Source organism: Carettochelys insculpta, chromosome 11 (genome assembly GCF_033958435.1).
Source record: "Carettochelys insculpta isolate YL-2023 chromosome 11, ASM3395843v1, whole genome shotgun sequence".
Lineage (NCBI taxonomy): Eukaryota > Metazoa > Chordata > Testudines > Carettochelyidae > Carettochelys > Carettochelys insculpta.
In genome coordinates this window covers 20,839,456-20,862,826 of record NC_134147.1, presented here as the reverse complement: position 1 = coordinate 20,862,826, position 23,371 = coordinate 20,839,456, and the positions used below count along the sequence as shown (strand labels likewise).

General features: G+C 43.1%; 1 protein-coding gene across 9 annotated transcripts in view; it reads left to right on the top strand.

Annotated features, from left to right (window-relative positions):
* The window catches only part of WNK2 (WNK lysine deficient protein kinase 2), a 169,027-nt gene that overhangs the window by 90,306 nt on the left and 55,350 nt on the right, over positions 1 to 23,371 (top strand). For 5 of the 9 annotated variants that reach the window (XM_075006122.1, XM_075006125.1, XM_075006121.1 and 2 more), the window contains 5 exons: positions 1,130 to 1,282; positions 8,006 to 8,197; positions 10,162 to 10,728; positions 17,001 to 17,306; positions 21,515 to 21,564. In XM_075006122.1, coding sequence (XP_074862223.1) covers positions 1,130 to 1,282; positions 8,006 to 8,197; positions 10,162 to 10,728; positions 17,001 to 17,306; positions 21,515 to 21,564 — 1,268 coding nt within the window. The remainder of the gene's footprint in view (positions 1 to 1,129; positions 1,283 to 8,005; positions 8,198 to 10,161; positions 10,729 to 17,000; positions 17,307 to 21,514; positions 21,565 to 23,371) is intronic. The other 4 variants (XM_075006126.1, XM_075006119.1, XM_075006120.1 and 1 more) reach the window with 4 other exon arrangements.

Here is a 23,371-nt window from a genome sequence, read left to right as displayed (position 1 = left end):
CTGCAACAGAAAGCATGTTTTGTTTGAATGGTCTTGTGAATGGCTTGAATCACCATGCTGTGTGACATGGGCCTCTGTAACAAGCTCCCGCAGCTGTTGAAACCACCTGTCCTGTGCCTGTAGTGCTGTTGGTTGCATCTTTGTGTTTTCACGTGACCAAAGAACAGCTCTGAGAGTGGCTGTACATCTTCTGCAGAAGTCTGACAAACTTGAGACGTACAGGATGGTGCCTTAGAGCAGACTTTTTTTTTTCCAACTGATTTCATTGGTACAGTCTCAGTAACTGGACTCAGTATGAGCTGGTTTTTTGAAAAAATGTTAGGGGTTAAACAGCAAAAAGTGTTCCATTTATTTTGTCATAAGCATTATTTTTTTCCTAAATGTTTCATGTTAGCTGCATTTTGATTTCATTTTCATGTAACATAGACAATAAACTGTTACCAGCCTTAAAAGAACACTTGATTTTTAAATGGTGAATTCTTCCTGACATGTTAAAGAAGGAAATTACTACATACATTACTGTGGTAATGTAGCACCATGCAGCAAGAGGTACAATTGGTGTTCCTTGTAGGCAAAAAAGTTTCTTTAGGCTCTTTATTTAATATAGATACCTACCCTTTTTCTTGAACAGGAGTCTGAGACTGTGAATTAAGAACCTTTTTTTATTTATCATTCATTGTTTTTTCTTAAAATCCTACATCAATCTCATGGCCTTCAATTTAAGTAAATTATTTGGCAATAAAAGTTGATTTTTTTTTTTTTACGGTACAAACTGAAGTTAATATCCATCTGTTTTTTTTTTTTTTTTTTGGTTGTCTTTTTGTTTGTTTGGGTTTTTTGTGGCGGGGGAGCAGGAGAAATCGTCTAGGTTGTGGGTCCATGTCTAATAATGAGAACTGCAGCACAGTTTGGTTTTATCTCCCCGTGGGAAGCTCTTTGTCTTGATTTTTTTTTTTTTTTTTTTTTTTAAAGCTTACAGGAAATGGTACCTTCCTTTACCTGTGTTTTTTCATTTCTCTTTCCTTGTTTTGAATTAAATATTTTGTGGCAAATTAATGTTTTTAAATGTTTTTAAAAACTCAGTGTAGATCTTTCTATGTTTTCTCTAATTTGTTTTCCTTTTCTGCAGCCTGGACTAGCAGTGGTTCAGGCTCCACCTGCTGTTGTCTCTCAGCGACCGCAACATTACCAAGAGCCAGCAATGACATTCCCAGTCATACAGCCAACCACAGGTGCTTCATTGCAGATGGGGCCATCTCAGCCTGTGTTAACCAGCCAGCAGGTGAGAAGCTAAAGCTATGTTTCCCCCTCTTTTCCCTTCCTATTCCTGTAAACGATCTTTTTGCCATCAAAGCTACTGCCAAAAGTCAGTTTGAAGATGTCTGAGAGGTCAGGTGTGCTTACTGAATAGAACTACTGTACTGGGACTCTGTTAAAGCACCATTTCAGTGCCTCAGTTAGCCTTGAAACCTTCCTTCTGAGAACAAGTATTTAATCTTCTGAAAGACGTTAAATTCATAACTTCACGTCAGTGTTTCCCCTTTCGTTCCTGGGCTCATCGACAACTTGGTGGGAGATTTTTTTCAGAGTAGACAAAACTCTGAAAGCAACTCCTTATCCACAGTAGCGGAGGGAATCACCCTTTCTGCTAAAACACAGTGTGTGCTTTGGCTTGCTAAATAGAAAAGCTGATGGCTCCTCTTTGGTGCTGGTGACTCTCAACCAATTCCATGTTGCTCAAGCAAATGATCCCAAGCTTCACTTTCACATTTCATTCATGTGTGAGTATCTCTAATGTGAAAGTGAAGCTTAGGATCATTTGCTTCAGCAACATGGAATTGGTTGAGAGCCACCAGCACCAAAGAGGAGCCATCAGCTTTTCTATTTAGCAAGCCAAAGGACACAGTGTGATTTAGCAGCAAAGGGTGATTCCCTCCACTGCTGTGGATAATGAGCTGCTTTCAGAGTTCTGTATACTGTGAAAAATCTCCCACCACTAAGTCGTCGATGAGCCCGGGAAAGAGGGGAAACACTAACGTAAGTTATGAATTTAACTTCTTTAAAAGGTGCCTGGCTTAGAATCTGTGTCCTATTTACCTCCTTATTTGGAGGCCCTGAGGCAATTGATGGCTACTGTCCATCTTCCTCTGTTCTCTCCTCCCAGGCTGCTCTGGATGGCTGAGCGGTAGCAAAAGGGTTGTTGGGTAGAGGAAAAGGGACAGTCTGGGTCCCTGATGTGGAGATTGCTCACTGTCGGGGAGTTGAACTAGAGCTGAAATAGTAATGCAGGAAACTAGAGGGAAAACCCAGGCAGCCATTTGCATTATTTGATTTTTCAAGACTGCAAAAAAATGAATAAAAATAATTTTGACTAAAGCAGTGAGCCCTAGCCCCATAGTTTGAGACCCTGCCGAATTTTATGCTACAGTTTCTCTACCCTCTGGATTATATCACTAGCTGCTCTAACGCCTACTTTAGTACCTACACAGGGGGATGCAAGTTCGAGCAGAGCATAAGCTTTTAAAAATGCGAGCAAACAGCTTTGTTTTGTTGTTTTCATTCAGTTACTAGCACGTGAGATGTGCATGACTTTGCCAATAAATTAGTTTAGGAAAAACAAACTTTTATTGATTTCAAAATTGTGCTCTGATGCTCAGGAGGATTTTAGTGTCTTTTCCAAGGGAGCACGTGGGTTGGAGGCCCCCTTTGAATTTAGGAATAAGACATAATTTTTTAGAAACTGTGTGGTATGTTTGATCCATCAAGTAATGCTCTTCTAAAGAGAGAGAATCTGGCAGTCTCCAAAATGCTGATTCCGTCTGTTTGTCTGGGATGCTCAGATAATTCTCTGAAATCTCCTGAATAGTAAAGGTATTTACAAAGCATGCTAGAAAGTGCCTATGCTTTGTTGCTTGGATAAGAATCCTGTATAGGTTGAACCTCTCTCATCTAGCACCCCCAGTACCTGGCCGGTGCTGGATCAGAGAATTTGCTGCACCACAGAAGCAAATGTCTAGCAACATTACCAACACTTCCACTGCTTACTGGACTCTTAAAAAGGCATTGTAAGGGTAAATTACAACTAAATAACAGCACAGAACACTGAGAGCCAGGACTTGTGACTTTAAACAAACTTTATGGGACTGTAGGAAACTTGGCCACACCCATAATAGGTGTTCCTCCAACTAACTAAACCGGTGCCAGATCACAGATGTTGCCAGACAAGAGAGTTCCAGATTGGAGAGGTTCAACCTGTACTAGCTAGGTTGTGTTTTTTTTTTTTTAAAAAAAGTCTCTGGGCAACATAAATATCATAGATTCTGTCCTGGTCAGAAACCCCACCTCTGTGAATGCAAGCTATGATTTAAATGGGCAAAGCAGCATTTACCCTCTGCACACAGGGCAGAGGGAACTTACTTTCTTATTACCAAATGCCTTTGTGTGTCAGCAGCTCTGTCACACCATTTAGGCTGCCAAAATACACCACATTTCTAACATTAACTTGGTTGCCGTATGTAGGTGCTTGTTTTTTCTCTTGACTTTAGAGCTATCACAATTAATCTCCAAATTTTTATGGTCTTAGTACTATTCAGTACTGGAATAGGTCCAGTTTTGTTGTTGGATAAAATAGTCTTTTCTGTCTGAATGCACTTTTAAAGAAACAGCACAGTTCTATCTGCCTGTGTGAATCTATCGTGTCGTGACTATTGTCTCCTATCCCTTTCTTTCTAATGAGCAGAATGTTCACTTGTTCTCTCATTCAGCCAGAAATATTGCTGCTTCTGGGACAGAATTGGGATTAATTCCAATTGTGTATTGGCCTCATGGACTTCCTGCTGTCACTTCAGAATTTGCAGATTTTTTCCCTTGTGTCAGATGGTGCTTTTACTTTTCTAGATTAGGGTCTTTTTTTCACCTGCTACCTCCTTTTTCTTCTTTCATAGGGGTATGGCTATTATTTGAAATACTGGCTTCACAGATAGAGCGTGGGGCTAAAATATAGGCAATATATGTTTGTTTTTCTGATGAATCAAAGTATGAAATTTCCTTCTCTTCCTGTCTGTAGGCACATCAGGAACTCTCTTTGCATGGGTATTTTAGGATCTAACAAACTATTGTAATGTGTACCCTAGATGTAGAGGGCAAAATCCATGCCTGGTTCTCAAATAGAACTGCTTCAGGCGTGCATTGACCCAGCGATTGCAATTCCAGGTCAGAGTCAATGGAATTTGTGACTCAACATCATTTAGACCAGGTTGGAAATCACTCATCATGTCCATTTCAAAACATACATGAACGGAATTATGTAAAATTGGGGCAAGAAGCCATCCTTTATGTGAATTAAGCTAGCTTTAATTTTCAGAAGAGTTAGAACAGGGGACCTCAATCTTTCTGAGGTGGAGGGCTGAAATTTGACCTTTTGACCTCTGTGTATGGTCCAAGTGCCAGTGATACTTTTTTAAGTCACTAACAGTCCTGCTTCATTAATAAATAAATTACGATGCAGAACTTTACCAGTTAGGCGGTGGTTGGTAGCATTAGCTGGTCTTTTGTTAATCCACAGGCGGCCTGGCTTTGAGCAAGCTCCCAGCTGCATGGGGAAGGAGGGACAGGGCTGAGCTCCTGCCTCCTGTGCTACTCTTGCCATGCATGCCCGGGGGGGTTGCCGACCCCTGATTTGAAAAAATGAACTGTTTTGCCAACAAGCCCCAGCTGCCCAGGTTTCTGTCACTTGTTTTCAGAGTGGCCTTTCTTTATGCAGAAATTAGTGGACAGAATAATGTTCCTTCATATGCAAAGCATACAGGCCACGTGTGCAGGTCTCCGTGCCCAGAAAGCACACGTGCAGGTGTGTGTGAGTACAAAAGGAGTTTGGTTAGGCCTGAAAAGCTGTGTGAGCAAGTGAAAAGGTGATTCAGGGACGTTGTGTCCAGAGCACCTTCTCCCCGGGTGAATTTTGAATCTCCAATATTTTAAAATGCTGTTATTGGCTTTCTAGGCAGCTTAGAAGATGACTGTTTATACCATGAATATTGTGATGCAGTTGAGTTGTGTTCTCCTCATGCTGCATCCAAGCTGTTGTGGGCATTTTGAAGCATTTAATTGGGGTGGGAAATGGAAGCTTTAGGAGGTTAGCTCAGTCTTCTGAAAGGAATCTTTCTTGCCTCAGCGTAACATCTTGTTACTTTGAGATGTGCTGGGTAACCGGAACTGCTAGATACAAGTAGCCAAATACACATCTCTTCACCATGTTTGGACACCACCAAACTGCATCAGTCTTAATTAGTTCACCAAAGGCAAGCTCACTGGAGGCTTTAATCCATTTCATCCCCATTCCTGTGTTTTTGTATTTGTTAAAAAAGGAAAGAGTTCTTATGGCAGCATTCCATTGCTGACAGTATACCAGACCCAACACTGTGGAGCTGTCGTTTCTCAAAGCAGCCAAGATGAAAAGCAATAATTAGTTTCCCTGTTCCTTTGTTTTTCTTTAGGTTTTTAATATACAACATATCACCTCTTAAATTACAGCCAGCACTCGCTGAGACCCCGACGTAGGACAGATGGTTAGAGGTGAAAACATGCTGAAGTCAGCCATAGAACAGTTACTTCGTTCTCATCAAATATTCAGTAGCATGGCTGGCCAGTAAAGCAGAGCCTTCCTGGTGCCTGTGAACCCAGAGCTTGGTTTCCAGGGCGCTCACTAGAGAACCTCTGGAGAGATCCAGCATCACTAACTGGGCAGTAATGTTAGATTGGGGCCAGCGTGTTTCCTCACCAGCTGCTCTGCTCTCCAACTGGACAAAAGTGTGTTTGTGTCAAACTTAAAGGAACTGGGCAGAGTTCAGCTGAATTGCAAGAGGCCCAACATTTGAGTCACGTTGTCTCGTGAGGAGCCGTGTTAGTCTGTAGTTTCACAAAAAACAAGCAGTCCTGTAGCACCGGAAAGACTAATACATTTATTTATTAGATAATGATATTTTGTGGGTCTTTCCATGAAAGCTCATTACCTAATAATAAATGTGTTAGTCTTTCAGGTGCCATAGGGCTGCTTGATTTGCTGTTCAATTTTTGTCTTGTGCTGTGATTACAAAACGAATTTCTAATTCAGAAACTTTCGCTTTTCTCATATGCTGCGGTGTAAAAGTATAGTAATAAAAAAAGTGGGGGGTGGTATTTCATATGTGAAGATGGATTAACTGTCTGATCTCTATGTGATGAAAAAATCTAGCACTGTTATGACAACAACTAAACTTTCAACTCAAGAGTGTGGTCCCCGCCGGTAGGAGTTGAAAACTTTCCTAAATGTGAGCTGTCACTTGGTAAAAGTTCCCGTGTCTGTTTAGAGCAGGGTAGCAAAACAAAAAAGTTTGCTTTGCCCTCCAATGATTGTTTAAAACATTTCAAAAGGTCTTTTAATGTGCTGCTTTTTATGAGAAGTAAGAACTCTACTTTCCACCCTTAGCAAAGTTAGCAGAGACCGTGAGATGCGTTATCTCAGTTTGTGATTGGAATTTTTCCTATCCCGTCTCTGGACCACCCAAGTAGGGATGACATCCACTTCATCTGGAGCCAGGGAGGGAGCCAGCTATGGTCACATACTCCTTAGTCGTTACTGTTCTATTCTGGGAAGATTGGAAGGATCTTCCTTCGATTTAAAGTACATATGGTAAACCCACGATTTAACAGACTCTGGAAATAACGGATGCTGTCTGCCAGCCCCTGCCCCTCCCTAAATAAATGCTGGAGACTCACCAGAGGTGCTGCCGAGGCTGCAGGAGCTGCCGGAGTGGCTGGGGCCATGAGGGGTGGAGGGGCCACCGCAGGAGCTGGGGTGAATGGGGCCAGAGGAGCTGGTGGACGCTGCGGCAGAGCAGAGCATCTCTCCTCCCCCGGCTCCATGTGCATGGAACATGTCAGTGCCCACTGCCACTGCCTGCAATGGTGCTGAGCAGCAGCCATGGTGTTGGAGGCTGTGACAGGCTGGGGGCAACCATGCTCTACAGTCGTGCTGGTGGCTTGGAGCTGAGGGGGGTGGAGTAGCCACAGCGCTGAGAGCTACAGGAGATGGAAGGAGCCAGGCCGGCATTCAGCTCCTCTCTTGGTAATTGGGAGGGGGAGAAGGAGGAGTGAGAGAGAGAATGGAGCTGGAGTGGGGGAAGGGAGGGGAGCGGCAGAGGACAGGAGTGAGTGGTGGGCTGGGAAGGTCAGTGCCTCATCCTACACTATAACTATTCAAATATAAGGGACTTTCGGCATTAACAGACACCTCTTCCCCCTTATTCGTCTCTTAAATCGAGGGTTGACTGTATTTTTTTAAAACCAAGTTTAAAAAAAATGAACTTTTTCAATAGTGTTTAAGTATCTTTGTACATCGCAAAAAGCGTGAATACGCAGAGGGCCCTCTCTGCTTTGTTGTTTATTTTCAGTTGCTAGCAGGTGAAGAGATGGTGCTTGCAAGACCTGAGTTTCTTATGCTGACACTTCCTTAGCCTTTGCACATTCTGATCTGCCTGATGGGAGGGAAATACTTTTAGATTCTGACTTAATTAATTGAAATAAGCCTCGTGTATACTTCGAACAACCAGGTAGATGTGTTATACATTTGAATGTCTTGTCTTTGTTATAGAGTCAATTCTGGAATGACACTATTGCCCTGGTTCGCGCGCTCTATCTAGGACTATTGGGGGTCCATCGTTGGGAGATTTTGTAGGGCTGGCTGGAAAACTGTGGTTGTTTTGTCCTTGAAAAGCTTTATAAAGTCGCTGCGATGCATCTTCTCCACACAGGTGGAATATGCCTTTTGCGGTAATGTAGGGTTTGTTCACATATAAGACTTAAGTCTACTCTCTTGTGCAGTGTTTGAACTGTGAGTGTCCATCTTTTTACTGGTGCTGCTCAGTCTGAGTGACTGCTCCATTTCGAACATGCAGCTGTAACTGGGAAGAAAACAAGACAGGCATCCAGTGGATGGATTCTTTCTTAAGATGCACTGTTTTTTCTCCAGCAGCAATCCATGCCTCAGCAAGCTCCTCTGCAGCAGGTTCTTGCCAGCCAGCCAGTTTGTCCAGTGCAGCCAGCTGCCCATCTGCTGTCCCAATATCAAACTCAGACTTCTCAGGTGGCAGCCCCCAGTACCCAGCTAACACCATTACAAATTTCCACTGTACAGCAACTTCCTCACGTCCCACCCTCCCAGGTAAAGCATGAGAATTCAGTAGTGTTTTGAATCATTTAAAGCCACGTTCATTCGAGTGAAGTTTTCTGGACAGAGATCGACGAAGGTTTCACTTGGCTATTGGGATTGCAAACTAGTGTAATTTAAACTTCGGAAGACTGACTGTAATATGATCTCTAGGGTTTTTCATTCATTTTTTGGTTTGGGTAAGCCAAAAAAACAGTCCGGTTTGAGTAATCTCAAGTCTTGCCTGGTTAATCCTGTTAATGGTAGTATTAATACTAGGCATTGAATTGCAATGACTATAATTCTGCATTTTTTTTTCCTTCATGGCAGACCCTCTTCCCCATCCCCAGTTTAAGAGCATGAGCAATTGTCCACTTTTATGTTCTTAAGCTCTTATGCTCACCATCCTCCCCCCATTCCTCTCCCTTTCTAGATCTCTGGCCCCTTTCCATTAGCAGTAGCAGTGGTGGAATCTTTTCTTTGGCCTGCAGTGCTGAAGCTCTTACCAGCAGCATTTAGTAGATTGGCTGGTGTGAGGGCTTTTAAGAGGTGAAGCAGCTTAAATGAAGGGGAAAGAGCAAGCTGCTTCTGTGATGTATTCCTCTTCTGATCTCTGTACCAAAGCAGATAGTAGGAGTTGGTGAGGAAAATTCTCAATGTCTGCTTTTTAAAAAATTGTCCAACTGCAAAATAAAATCCTTTCACTCCCAAAAGTCAACTATCTGCCTAAATTTCCTCTGAAGATTAAATGTGCATTTGCTGTAAAGAATTTCTAGTAACTTAAAGGCAATAGAGTAAACTCTTTTGCATCCGGCATTCTATTATCCAGAACGCTCGAATAACCATCATTTTAAACATAAGTAAATTTTAGTTATGTTTTCCAGTCTAGTGAAGTAAATACAAATAAATACAGTACAAGGTTATAGTGTACAATACTGCTGTTGTTGGTAAGTAACATACTCTGCATACATATTTTGTCTTGTTTCTTAATATCTCATCTTGTTTTTCTTTAGGGTTATGCCTTGCTAGGTATACCTCTCTGTTATCCAGAATATTTGAATATCCAGCAACCTGACAGTCCCAGGGCTGCTGGATATGAAAGAGTTTCCTATATATTGCAACTATGTTATTTTAGTGTAACTATAAAATGACTGATGTATCCAGTATTTAAAATTTTTCTTCTGGATTTTTGTATAAGATAAAGTGTTGCAATCTATTTTGCAATCTGCACTGCCATTGACTTCTTGAACTTACCCTGCAGTTCCTTTGTGCATGCATTAAAAAGGAAAATGTGCAATTATAGCAATTTAAAATGTAGGGCCCTGAGTCTGCACATACTTGTACATAGAGTTGTTAACATGCTGTGGGCTAGTCAGAAACTTCCATATTTCTGGAACCAGGGCCTCGCTGTATAAGATCCCTATTGGCACATCAGAAGTCCTTGAGGCATGTGGTGGTCCTGCATTCTAGGGGAAAGTTTAACGGGAGATGGACAACACCAGAGTAGTTGTGGTCTGTCATGTCATTTGGAACTTGTGTGCGTAAAAAACAGTTCCCACAAATTTTTCCATCCTGCACATTTGCAATATGAATTATTAAAATTGACTCCACTCCTTTTCCATGCCCAGTGGTTACCTTTCGAAGCCACTGCTAGTATAATTTGTAACTTGTTTCGGAATCAAAGGGATGATTATTATTTATTATCCGGTTGCTCTGTGGCTGCTAAATAGTTTGGGAAACCATTGTGAATTCTTCAGCCTTAAAAATGGTCAAAACCCTTAAAATGCTCCTTTTGTATGCAGTACATCAATTTGTCAAAGTGTAGCTATTTATAAACCCCTGGGACTGGAAGGAAATGACTAATAACTAGATCTAATTAGCATGGCACACCAATGAGTTTCTAGTGAGATGGCAGAGGAAACGAATTTGTACCATCGGTTAAAACATTTGCAATTGATGTGATATTGTATTTTTTTCAGATTCCTCCGCTTCCTGTCATTCCTGCAGTTACTCCTCTGGCAGGACTTGACAACCTTCCTCCAAGCCTCTCTGATTTACCTCCTGCAAATGCACCCCCCATTCCTGCTCCTTCTCAGTATTTCGCTCCAGCTGTGATTATCCCCAGCCTTTCGATGAGCCCTGCTCTGCCTCTGGCATCCAATCCTCCTGCCCTACCCATGCAGTCAGTCAACCTTCCTCATACTACTGTGGCTTCTTTGGTCTTGCCCTGCCAAACAATAGTGCCAAATATGTCGGCTGCTACGATACCGTTACTTACCGTGGCTCCGCCGGGAGTGTCTGCCTTGCCAACACATCACGCAATATCCCAGCTCTCCCAGCAACAGATGTACCAGCCTGCCTTCCAGCAGTTAATGCAGAGTGATGCTCCCTCTCCCCACCACACTCAGAACATGCAAGCCACTCCACAGCAGCAGCCGCTGCCTCCACTTTCTCAGTCACTGCTGCCAAGCATAACTCATCCTTCAGAGCAGACTATGTCGGCACCTGGGGTTGGTAGCCAGGTAATCCTTTTGTCATTGGACTGCGTGAGTACTTGTAGTAGTAGATCTTGTACCCTGTTGCATTACAAACAGGCAGGCTGCTTGCACTCAAGATGTTTTGCTAGTGTGTAGGCTGGTCCGGTAATGCAATATGAAGTAGCAACTGATTGGACTAGGATTAAGCTGTTGAACTTGTTGCTCAAAATGTGTCCTCAATGTGGACTAAATACAGGGTGACAGATAGACTTTACCAGATCTTGTGCAAGATGAGGGAGGGCAGGTCTGGGCCTCCAGAAGAGGCGGGGCCTCTGGTGGAAGGGGCAGGGCTGCAGCTAACCTTCTCCAGCATAACCCGGGGCCCCGGCAGCAATATAAAAGACTAGGGGCTCTGGCTGCTGCTGTTGCCACTGAAACGGTGGCCAGGCACATCCGGCTATTTTAAGTCACTTGGCCCCAGGGCAGCTGCCCCCTTTGCTGTGCTCCCTGACCCTTCCTCATCAGGCCTGAGTAAATATATAATTATCTAGTGGATTTGGAAAATGAGGGAATCACTTTTTTGAGCAACCTGTTCCTTCTCTCGTCCCAGCTACAAGGAGAAATGGCCACACAAAACGGATGAGCGTTCTTGTTTCAGTTACAAGGGTGGAAAGCAGTCCATAACTCTCATATGTAAATGCATGCTAGGCCACTGACTTGTAATATCCATAGTACATCATATGTATGCATGTTGGAATATGGATGTACTCTACCAGTTCTGTTGATCTAGAACTCTTTTAATAAATAGTGTGTTCTTAGATGAAAGGCAAATGACAGCTAAAGTCTACTTCCACAAGACTGCTAGAAAGCTATCTGTAAAAAAGAAATAGCTACCAGCTGCAGATCCTTTTTGATAAAAATAAGTGAAGCACAAAGCAGGGCTTCTAATATTAGCGCCATTTTCAAGATCAGTGGTTCATGAGTGACTGAGTCTTCAGATAATACCATTGTCACCTTTTATAATATGACAACATTAAGTATAACACTGCATGACCCGTGCAGGAAATAGTGGGAAAGGTCAAAGCTGTTAAGAACTGCTTGCTTCAAAAATGAGGGTTGGACAAGAAATTGTTGTATTAAATCTGGTTAAATGGGGATTTAAATTCTTAATATATTTCAATCCAATGCACTATGGTATCACTTATTTTCTGCATCGTATCTGAATTTCTTTCCTTGGCCATATATTTGGTACATCAGTTTTGTTTGTGTAGAATTCCCCTTCGTTAGGGGCCTGATACAATTTCTGTTGAACTGATAAATGGTGATATTTCTAGTGGCTTCAAAGAGAATTAAATCTGGCCCTTTATGCACAGAATGCATGCCATGTACAGTACCATGGACAGATCTTCGCACTTGCGACACAAAGTCATCATGTATCTGACACATCTGTGGTAGGGTCCTGAAATATTTCTTAGCACAAATAATAGCTAATCCAAACAAAAGGAAGATGAAACCTAGGCCTTAGAAATGCATTGTTGTGCCTTTAAAGTGCTTTTGAAGAAGAGGTGTTCCTGTGATTAACTAAGAGGCTAGTATGGTCAAAATTTGTTTGCTCTGATGTTGTTGTACAACATTTTGCACGTGGTTGTTGGGGAGGAGGGATAGCTCAGTGGTTTGAACATTGGCCTTGTAAACCCTTCTGAGTTCAGGCCTTGAGGAGGCCTTTCAAGGGTTTGGGGCAGGATAGATTAAAAAAAAATCTGTCGAGGATGGTGCTAGGTCCTGCTAAGAGGGGTAGAGGACTGGACTCAAGGACCTCTCAAGGTCCCTTGCAGCTCTAGGAGATAGGAATATCTCTATATATCCAGATACATACACACTTTTAAATAACAGCCTCCACCTAATGCAACATTCTACTCCCTCCCAGTAACACACACCAAACCATTACCATATAGGTTCCTCTGTGACCATGTTCCATGATGTAAAGATACCATGTCTTCATTTCTATCTGCAAATTAAATGTGTTACCACTCAAGAAAGATATTGTGACATTGTCAAGTATATTTCTCCACAAAAAGCTGGTAGTGCGCAGGGGTAGTCAAAAAAGCCAAAATGCTAGGAACCATTGTATATAATGGAGATACACATCTCCTAGAGCTGGAAGGGGACCTTGGGAGGTCATCTAGTCCAGTCTCCTGCCCTCATGGCAGGACCATGCACCCTCACTGACATCTATTTGCCCCAATCCCTAAATGGCCTCCTCAAGGATTGAGCTTGCAACCTTGGGTTTAGCAGGCCACTGCTCAAGCCACAGAGCCATCCCTCCCAGGGGTAGGTAATAAAACAAAAAATATCTTGCCACTGTATAAATCCATGGTATGCCCACACCTTAAATATTGTGCGACACTCTGGTTACCCCCATCTCAAAAGAAGTTAGAACTGGAAAGGTACAGGGAAAGGTAACAAGTGATGAGGGGGTATAGAATGGCTTCCATATGAGGAGAGGTTAAACAGGCTGGGGCTGTTCAGCATAGGAGAGAGATAATGAAGGGAAACCGGGCATGAAGAGAGATCAATAAAATGTGAACGGTGTGGAAGATGTGAATGGGAAGTGTTATTTGCCCCCTATGAGAACAAGGGATCACCTTATGACAATAGGTAGCAGACGTAAAACAAACGAAAGGAAGCTCTGCTTCGAAGACTGCACAGTAAACTGTGGAACTCACTGCCATTTAATGCCTTGAAGCCCAAATGCAGTATGGGTTCAGATCAGAATTCAATAAATTCCTGGCAGGTAAGTCTGTCAGTGTCTGTTAGTCAACATGGCCAGAGGTGCAACTTCATTCTCTTAGTATCCCTAAAGCTCCACCTCCCAGAAGGTGAGACTGGATGACGTGGGATGGATCACTTGATAATTGTCCAGTTCTGTTCACTCACTCGAAAGTCCTCTGGCACCAGCCATCATTAGAAGTCAGGATACTGGGCTTCATGGACCACTGGTGTGACCCAGAGTGGCTGTTCTTATGTCCTGCAATAAAGTTTGATGGTACTCTGCAGAGTCAAAAAATGGCCTCTGAGAAAGTAATCCAAGGCAGTATGGCTTGATACTTTTATTATTCCACTAAAACCACAAATCAAAAGTAAAACCCTTTCTCTTCTGTTTCCCTTTGCTTCCTTCTCCCTCTTCCTTCCCTCCTGCACCCTACCACAAAAAGTCTGAATAAGTAAGAATAACAAGAAGTCCTGTGTCATCTTATAGACTAACAGATATTTTAAAGCATCAGCTTTTGTGGGCAAAGACCTACTTTGTCAGATGCTCCAAAATATCTGCGAGTCTCTAAGGTGCCACAGGATTACTTGTTGTTTTTGAAGATGCAAACTAACTCGGCTACCCCTCTGGTACTGGAATAAGTAAGCTTTAAAATGAGTCAGGGTGGTCATTAAATGCTAAGCTTCTTGAACCAAGGAGGAAAGCAACTTCCAGAGTTGATGTCCTGGTATGGAGAATGTCCTGTCCCTAAATGTATAAACCAAAGGATCATTATTCTGAATAACAAAAACATATTTTCTAAGGTAGTTAACCTGGATGTCCCAATCCCCATAGAGCACTTACACACAAGAAACTTTTATGCATGGAAGAAGTCCATCAGTATAAATGGGGCCATGCTCATGAAGTACAAGTATTTGTAAGGTGGCGGTACAGCGCTTCATAAAAGTCATGAGCAATCACTTTTCTTGAGTTCTGAACCCACGTGGAAGTCAGTGCAACCTACAGCACACTGCATTATGTTCCCTGCCCAAGGAGCAGCCATGTGAATCTTGCACCAGCTGACACTTCCTAGTGGTGTATGCAAATAGGCTTTATAATGAAAAACTCCAAATAATTATTAAATTGCAGAAATATAGGGCTGGACAGGATCTTGAGAAGTCATTAAGTCCAGCTCCCTGTGCTATGCAAGATCAGATAAACTGATTTCTGTTTGGGTATCAAGCTTGCTTCCTGTCTGATGTCTTATTCTCATGGCTTCAAGGCCAGGTGCTCAAGTAACAGTGAGCAACCCACACCCCAGGTACCATAAACATCTGAAACAGGCACACGTGAGGCACACGTCAGGTTTGTTGAGGGTTCAAACCCCCATTAAAAAAGGGCGGGAAGACTTCCAGGTTCACGTACCTGCTTATGGACTCTCCACTTCACCCACTGTTGGAACCTCTCTTCTTGGAATGGACACAGAGCATGTCCCAGTCTGCGAGGAGTGCTCCCCCTGTTCCAGCCGAGTCCAGAGGCAGATCATCGTTGCCATTGATGAAGACACCAAAAGTCCCACAAAGACTTGGTGCTGATACTTTGAAGTCCTATGGTGGAGGCAGTGACCTTCCTCTTCACTGCCTAATGAGGTGATAGTGACTGAGTCTGCATCTCTCCCTGATCATTTCGGAGCTCAAGACTTGATGAAGCTGGTTGCAGCTCTGGATATCCATCCAGAAGATGTGGAGGAAAAGTCACACTGGTTGGTGGACATTTGTCTCTCTGCAGGACTCTTGAGGGTAGTTCTCCTGATTAATGAGGCTATCCTGAGACTCAAAGATTCAGGGCAAGCCCCATATTTCCTGCCTCCCACTGCTTAAAGGGGTAACAGAAGATACAAAGGGATTTGAACTTTCTATAACATCTTCTTCCAAGCTCCTGTGTATGGCTGATGATGGTGAAAGAGAGAGAGACACGGACACCAGGCCTCCACCAAAAAAAAAAAAGTTGGACGTGTTTGGAAAGAAGCCTTGTTCCACGCAGTATGGTTACACCTTGGGGTCATGAACCAGTAGGCTGGTGGTTATGGTTTCAGCCTATGGGATAATAACCTGGAGTTCAAAGACAAGTTTCCTGATGAGTCAAAGCAGGAGTTCATGGCTGTGGCAGAGGAGGCAAATCCTTTGACAAGACAGCATTGCAACTGAGCTTCTGCAGCTTGAGCTACTGCTTCCGTCATCACTACGTGGTCTTCATCTTGGCTACCGTCATCAGGTCTGTCCCCAGAGGTGCTGCAAACTACTTGAGACTTCCCCTTTGAAGGGCCCCCATTGCTCTTCAGATAAAAACAGATTAGATTAGAGATTCAAGGGTGTCCCTTAAATCTCTAGGAATTTATACACCAGCAGCAAAAAGCAAAACATTCCACACTCAGCAGCCCCAGCATTTTCAGCCCTGCTTGCTGAGTGTCCAGGACCCGTCCAAAAGGAGGAGCAGAAGCAAATGAACAGAACGGGGCAATCATCCAGCAATCCAAGGAATTAATGAAAATATCAAATAATATTGAACACAGAACTGACCCTTGCACAACTCCACTAGGTACGCCCTCCTAGTTTGACAGCAAATCACTAATTGCTACTCTTTGAGCAAGGTCGCACAACTAGTTGTGCACCCACCTTCTAAATAATCCCATCTTGAACACGTTTCCTTTGCTTGCGTCTCAGAATGTCGTGTGGGACTGTGGCAGAAGCTTTACTAAAAAACAGGTATCTGTTCTGCTTCCCCCCTGCCCCACCCAATTCTCTGGGCCAATAACCCTCTAAAGAAGGAATTTGGCTTTTTATTATGATTTGTTTTCGACAAATCCATGCTGGCTAGTGTTAAGAACTCCATTATTCCCCAAAGGCTTGCAAACTGACTGTACAATAAATTGTTCCACTATCTTTCCGGGTATCAAAGTTGGGCTGATTGGTCCGTAATTCCCTGAGTCCTCTTTGTTTCCCCTTTTTAAAGCAGTTTGCCCTTCTCTGGTCTTTGGGGACATCCCCATCCTCCAGGTGTTCTCAAAGATAATTGCTAGCATTTCTGGTGCTGATTCATCTAGTTCCTTAAGTACTCTCACGAGAGTGTCTTCAGACCCTGCCAACTTGAATATTGCTTCTCTAAGTCCTCTTGTGCTCCATGTACAGACCCCAGGCTTATGAAAACAGAGCTGTGTTTCCAAGGAAATAGGATATAAAATGAGTTTTGAAAGTCTAAGCAGGATCCAGCTTAGTTTTGCATGATTCCCACAAATATCATTACAAGAGTAATAATCCTACTATACAAGTAGTATATGGATCCTCAGGCATGCATGCTTTTTGTTACACCTTCACAAATTATATAAGAAGGAGCTTCTGATTTTATTTTAACTGATTATTTTGAAAACAACTCTTTCTGGCCCCATCTTTCAATGTCCCATAAATAAAACATGTTCTCACTGTAGGATTATAAAGGGTTAATTATCAAAGATGGCCGTTGTACTTGGACTTGAATGAGTTATGAACACCCTAAATGTGGGGGGTTTTAATAGGTTTCTATTGTATTGCAACAGATCATTGGACAGCCTCAGTGTGGTTTTGAAATTGGACCCCAGGTGCCTGTAATACCAGTGCAGCCTTCAATAGTTGTGCCGCCACCTTTGCAGTTGCAACCTGAAGTCTTGCCTCCCTGCCGCGGGCCAGAACTTCTTTCACAACTTCATGGGAATCTTGCAGCAGCTAGTGCAACAGTGCCCATAGATCACTGTCTGCCTCTTCAGCCTGCTGGTCTTCTGCAGCTTCAGCCAGATCTTTCCCAGCCTCTGGGGCAGCAGGCTCCATGTTCTCCTGTCCCGTCGGTTACAGAAGCAACTCAAGAGGTAGAACTTTTTTTTTTCAAAGTGATTTGCCAATCTTGCCACTGATTTCCTCTGTCCATATAAAATTGTTTCACAAGAGGCATCCCAGCTCACTCCATGCAGCCACTTAGCTTAGATTATTTGTTATTGGCTGAGCCATCACCTTAGTGGCTACTTCATATGTAACTGGAGACTGCATACTATATTTGGTAACCTGGGAAATGTCTCTTTGGAGTAGTAAGTCACCTGGTCTACTCAGCTATCAAATACTCTTCATCCTCAGTTGAATGGGTATGCAAAGATAGTGCAGAAGTTGGTACGGAACTGATACTTAGAGCTCACTAGCTCATATCCCATGGGCTAGTGCAGGAGCACTCCATAAAGCATCTTTCAATGTGTCGTCCAGTCTTGTTTTGAATATCTCATTAATTGGGCTTCCACCACTTGCCTTGAGAAACTGTTCCATAATGTGTCCAAAAATTCTTTGTGCTGTTTAACCTAATTATTTTTAACCTAATATTTTTTGTACTGTCCTGAATTCCACTCCATTTCTGGTGGTTTGGAGTCTTCAAAATTGGTTGACGTTATCACGTCCATTTTAGCAGTCACAAAGCTAGATATATTTTGCTCTTGTGGTCTTGTAGTAACACAATTACCTTTTCCTGCTTGCCACTCACTGTTGTGGCTTTTCTTTGCATGACCTTGCTCACTCACTTTGAGGCATGACAAAAGTTTTACAGAGATAGTTGCCTTCCATTCAATGTTGGAATGCAAAGCCACACACAAAGCAAATTTGCATTGGCCTTTTGTTACGTCAGATTGCAAACCAACGTCTAACTTGCTGTCCACTCCCACCCTGAAATCTCCCTTAGCGCTATTGCTTTCCAGATTTCTCTTCTCCATGGAGCATCTCTTTTGGCACATCGTTTCCCTTGAAGCAACGGCTGTTTATCTTTCCAGGAGCAATCGCTTTCTAGCTGACCATTTGTATTTCTGTCCTCACTGGTGTTTGCAGCTTCTTCCCTGTTTGGCACTGAACAGTCTGAGAATTTCATTAAGATACAGTTGAGCCCCTTTTCCAGATCATCAGAGCAGATGTTAAGTCAGACTGAACATACAGCCATATGTTGTGGTGCCCCTCGACACCCCCTCCCTTTTGATATATGCCCATTGCCCCTTCAAGCAGTGGAAGACCTTAAGGTATTTGAAATGTATGTGTTGCTTCTTAGAGAAATTAGCAACTTAGGGACTTGGGGCATTTCCTCTGGCCTGGGGCATTCACACAAGTCCTGAATCTCAAATACGGCAGCAAAATGAATAAAACTGGCCCATGAAATTTCACCTGGAAAAAAAAAGTCAAGTTTCCCAGCTATATCCAGCACCTCCCAGATTCTATGACTGAACATTGTTGTTTCTGCCCACTCAGGGTCCTGCATGCATCTAGCACCCGAACCAGTTCAGACGGTGCTGCTTAAGCTGCCGTCCATACAATCACTCTGGGAGGTTTGAAATACAGGTGTAATGTGTGTTGCTGTAGTGTAATGACGTGGAGCGCAAGCTTCCCTGCGAGAGCTGAAATGGCATGTGGAGGCCCCTGAGGCATGAGATTATCTCTTTACTTTATAGTGTCGATGCAAACTTCTGCCACAATTTTCCCCCCACTCCATCCACACATGCACTGCAGCTCTGGATAAATTTCCTCTTCTCATTCTTGCATCATGAGATCAGCTCCATTGGCCCTGGACTCCCTACATGATGGGGAAAAGTGGCTTAGAGAGGAGATTTGGACATTAATTCTTGAAGCTTGGAATCCTACTTGAGTGACTGTCAAGGACCCCAGATTTGCTTGAACCCTCCCTGCCCTGAGCTCTCACATGGAAAAATCCCCATGCTAAAGCCACACTTGCCCTTACCAGATGGTTCCACTTTTCTACATGCAGGGCCTGGGTTTGTTCAGGTGAGCCCATGGCTTATCCCATGTTGTCCATAACCAGTTTCCCTGGACCTGTGATTGAGGCCCCATCCACGTAGGGGTCAAATTGATCCACGTCCCCCTTGATGACTGTGCTGAAGTCAGGTAGGGTGAAATGCTTTCAGTAAGATAATAAGCAGTCCTGTGGCACCTCTGAGACTTTTCACTTAGATATACCCCTTTGTAAGGAGAGTTTCCTATCCACTTCTATATTGTAATCCATTTCATTGCTGTTTTGCCATAACATTTGTCTGGTGGTGGCTTTGAATCCACCTGGCAGTGCTCGTATCCCTGGCAATTTTGATTTGCACAGGCAAAGAATTTGTGAAATGCTTGATTGAGTGCATTATTTCAGTCTAAATATGTTGCTGTGATCTCGTTGCTCCATATTCTGTTGAGGAAGCAGCGGAGTTTGACGCAACTGCCTTGCAGACCCGTCAGGAGTAGCCACCATGAACTTTTTGTCCTTTAGAGGCTTACCAATTTTAACTTCCCTGAGCAGGTTACCTTTTCCTTTGTGGCAGTCGTAAAGAATCCAGAGAGCTTTGGATTTGTCTAGGCTGAGCCCAAGCCCCCTTTTGTCCACGCGCACATCAGTCTGACACAGGTCAGGGAGCAGTCATGACTTGGATGGTAGGACCTTGTGAGGGAGGTGGGTCTGAGCCCAGGTCCTGCTGTGACTTGAGTCCAAGCCCTTTCATTTTTGCACTGTGGACCCAGACCCAAGTCAGAACATGTGCCTAGTGCTGTCTGCCTGTGTTGACCAGGCTCTGAGGCCCTGGTCCAGCAACTGCAAACCAGGTCTACAATGGAATGTGGAGGCTCAACACAGACTTGGAAACTCCAAGTCTTGGATCCACAGATTCAGGTTTAGTGTGTACTGTAGACATACCCCTTAGAGTCATAGGCCATGTCTACACTAGCCAAAAACTTCGAAATAGCCATGTAAATGGCCATTTCGAAGTTTACTAATGAAGTGCTGACATACATATTCAGCACCTCATTAGCATGTGGGTGGCCGCGGCACTTCGAAATTGACGTGGCTCACCACCGCGCAGCTCGTCCAGATGGGGCTCCTTTTTGAAAGGACCCCGCCTACTTCGAAGTCCCCTTATTCCCATCTGCTCATAGGAATAAGGGGACTTCGAAGTAGCCAGAGTTCTTTCGAAAAGGAGCCCCGTCTGGACGAGCCGCGTGGCTGTGAGCCGCATCAATTTCAAAAGTGCTGCTGCCTCCTGCATGCCAATGAGGCACTGAATATGTATTTCAGCACTTCATTTGCTGAAATGGCCATTTGCATGGCTATTTTGAAGTTTTTGGCTAGTGTAGGCATGGCCATAGAGTTTAAGCCCAAAAGGGACAGCTAGATCATCTGGCTTGACCCCTTTCCTGAATATATGCCTGCTTGACAAAACGCCTTGTTGATGCTGCTACTGGCTTATGTCTTTTGGTTGAAGTGCTAGATGGTTCCAATGGTCATTGGTGCTTTAAGTATCATCTCATCTAACTCTGCTCTGAACTGGTGCTCTGAATTTAGAGCCCTAGTGACCACTAGAATAGTGTCTGTTTAGCTGAACTGGTGATAGCAACTGTGGGGAAAACTGTTTTTAAAGGAAAAGAGATCTGTGTCAGTGTTGCTTTTTTCCTTTATCCCAAATCCATAATGCGCTTTTCAAGAATCAACAAAAAATAATGGAAATATTAAATGTTGCTGCTATGTGTATTTACTGTAGAATAAGGCAAAAAATAAGAAGGTGGGGTCAAATTTTCAATCCATATAAATAAGATTAGGTAGGTAATAACATTTGGATTCCAGATATACAAAAATAGTTCTTTTGCTGTCAGCTCCCTTTTAAACTGCTCTTTTGTGTAAGACCTTCTGTTTTCTGCTCTTTTGCTGCCAAGTGAGCAATGAGGGAACTAAATTTATTAACAAACACTTTTCCAGAAATGGGCTTTAATGTCAGTCCTTGTGTACAAATACCACCCAGGTTGGCTTGTGCCCCAAAAGACACATTAAGGGACAAAAGCAGCTTTAGGTAGAAAAGAACAATTTAGTGACCATCCGTGTTCTGAGAATCAGTTAAGCAACAGGGTGTGGGATTAAAATCTTATTGTACAAAAACATCCTTCTGAATGCTCCAAAACTGCCCACCAAAAGCTTGCTGTCCGAAGTCTCAAGTTGCTTCATATGCAAATACAACGTATTAAATGTTGCTTGAGGTCACTATTTAAACGACTTTTTTTTCTATTTCAGGAGCATGCAGTATATGAAAAACAGCAATCACTAGCAGTGAGCTGCGAAAGGTATCCTCATAATCTCTCTAGCATGTGAATATGTTTTATTTCTTGAAGGCTTTTCTTTCTCTGCCTTCACAAGCTAAAGCCTGAAGCTCTGTTGTGAGGTGGAGGGCAGGGTATCGTGTGGGAGCAGTGGGGTGGTAGTACATGGACCAACCAGAGGTAGTAAGTGGTAGGTTTGTGTAAAGTACCATATGTTACAAGTTGCAGATGTGAAGTTTGGCTGTTTGGGTTTGTCTATCTTACCTATATGGACTGTAAGTTCCCAGCAGCTTGATATACATGCAACTGTGCTGGTGGTCTAAGTATTTTGGTAAGATGTTGGATTCTTTTATCTACCAAAGTCGGTAAAGTGGCACTATCCGTAGTGGGGGGGTATGGTTATATCAGTGTAAAGGTGCTCTGTGCCCTTAGATGTTACGCCCTTTGACACCTGCAATAGTTAATTCCAGTATTAGGCACCTGTAAACTGATATAATTGCCTCTGTGCTAGGGGGTAGACTCCTGCATTAAGTAATCTAGTCTAGCTAGAATTGTGACAGTTTAGCACGTAGACTAGGTCAGCTGTCTTTAGCATGGTTAGCACAATCCTATTTGGAGCCGTGAGGTATTCCCATAATACTACTGCTGTGTGGCTGATTGCTTTTATTCATATTTTGATACTCAATCTTTATGTCTATTAGCCTGAGGGAGGAACCAGATTCATGGGTTTCACGTTCATCTGCACCTTCAAACTACTGTATTTTTAGGGTTTGCAAAATGTAGCCTTGTAAATGTATTTTTGTTCTGTAACTTAAATTTTGGTTCTGTGTCACTCAGACTGGTTTGACTTTAAAAGAACATGTTTTCCTAGATGTGGGAAAATCTGCCCTGTGCATTTCTACTTCGAAAAAAGCCAGGCTGACACAAATGGATATATAGTGTCAGAGGGGCATCCCTGTTAATCTGTAGTTTCACCAAGAAAGAAAAGGCAGTCTTGTAGCCCCTTAAAGACTAACAGTTTTATTTAATAGGTAATGAACTTTGATACAATCCCAGAGCCTTAAAACTGCACCTGACTTGCAAGAAATTTTCTGCTTTGCAGGCTGAATGCCATTGGAAAATCCATAAAGTCCCTAGGGAATGGGAAAAAAAAATTCCCTTCCTGCAGGGAACAGTAGTTTTTTCAAGGCATCAGGACACTAGCTCTGTGTCTGTCTGTTTCTGTGGTTCTCGTCATTCTTTTTTTGTGCTTCTTGGAAGGTGCAGTTAGCCTTTTTCTGGCTCCAGTAACTTTGAACCCTGTAGTTCTGGGGTATGATTGAATTAGGCCAAGTGAATTCACGCATCCTTAGTGAGTAGGCTGTTCTAGCCTCTTATAGGAAAGGACACCAAATACTTAGTTATTAATCTCTCTCAGGTTTTTATTTGCCTCATTAGCTATGGTATTGGAAAAGTTAATTTTCGTAACCATGGCACCTTTAAGAGCTGCCTGCATCAGAACACATGCCAAGGCAATACGCTCAGGCCCTCTCCATAGGGTGCGCGTATAATTACTATAACATTAAAGTTTTGTTGCACCTTCATAGGCTTAAGACGCAAGCCCTGGAAGTAAAATGATCCAAGGCTGCAGAAGCTGTATTCTGTCTCTTTCCAGAGGTAGAAAAAGTAACCAAAAAGTTACTTGAGTAAAAAGTACAGTTGATTGGGGGGGTGCTGAAGTACAAGTCACTGATGTCCCTCTGGAAAACTACTTGAGTAAAAGTACACGTGCGTCACAACTCTATTGTATTCAAGTATCCAGATGTGAAAGCAGCTGCACTTTTACCCAAGT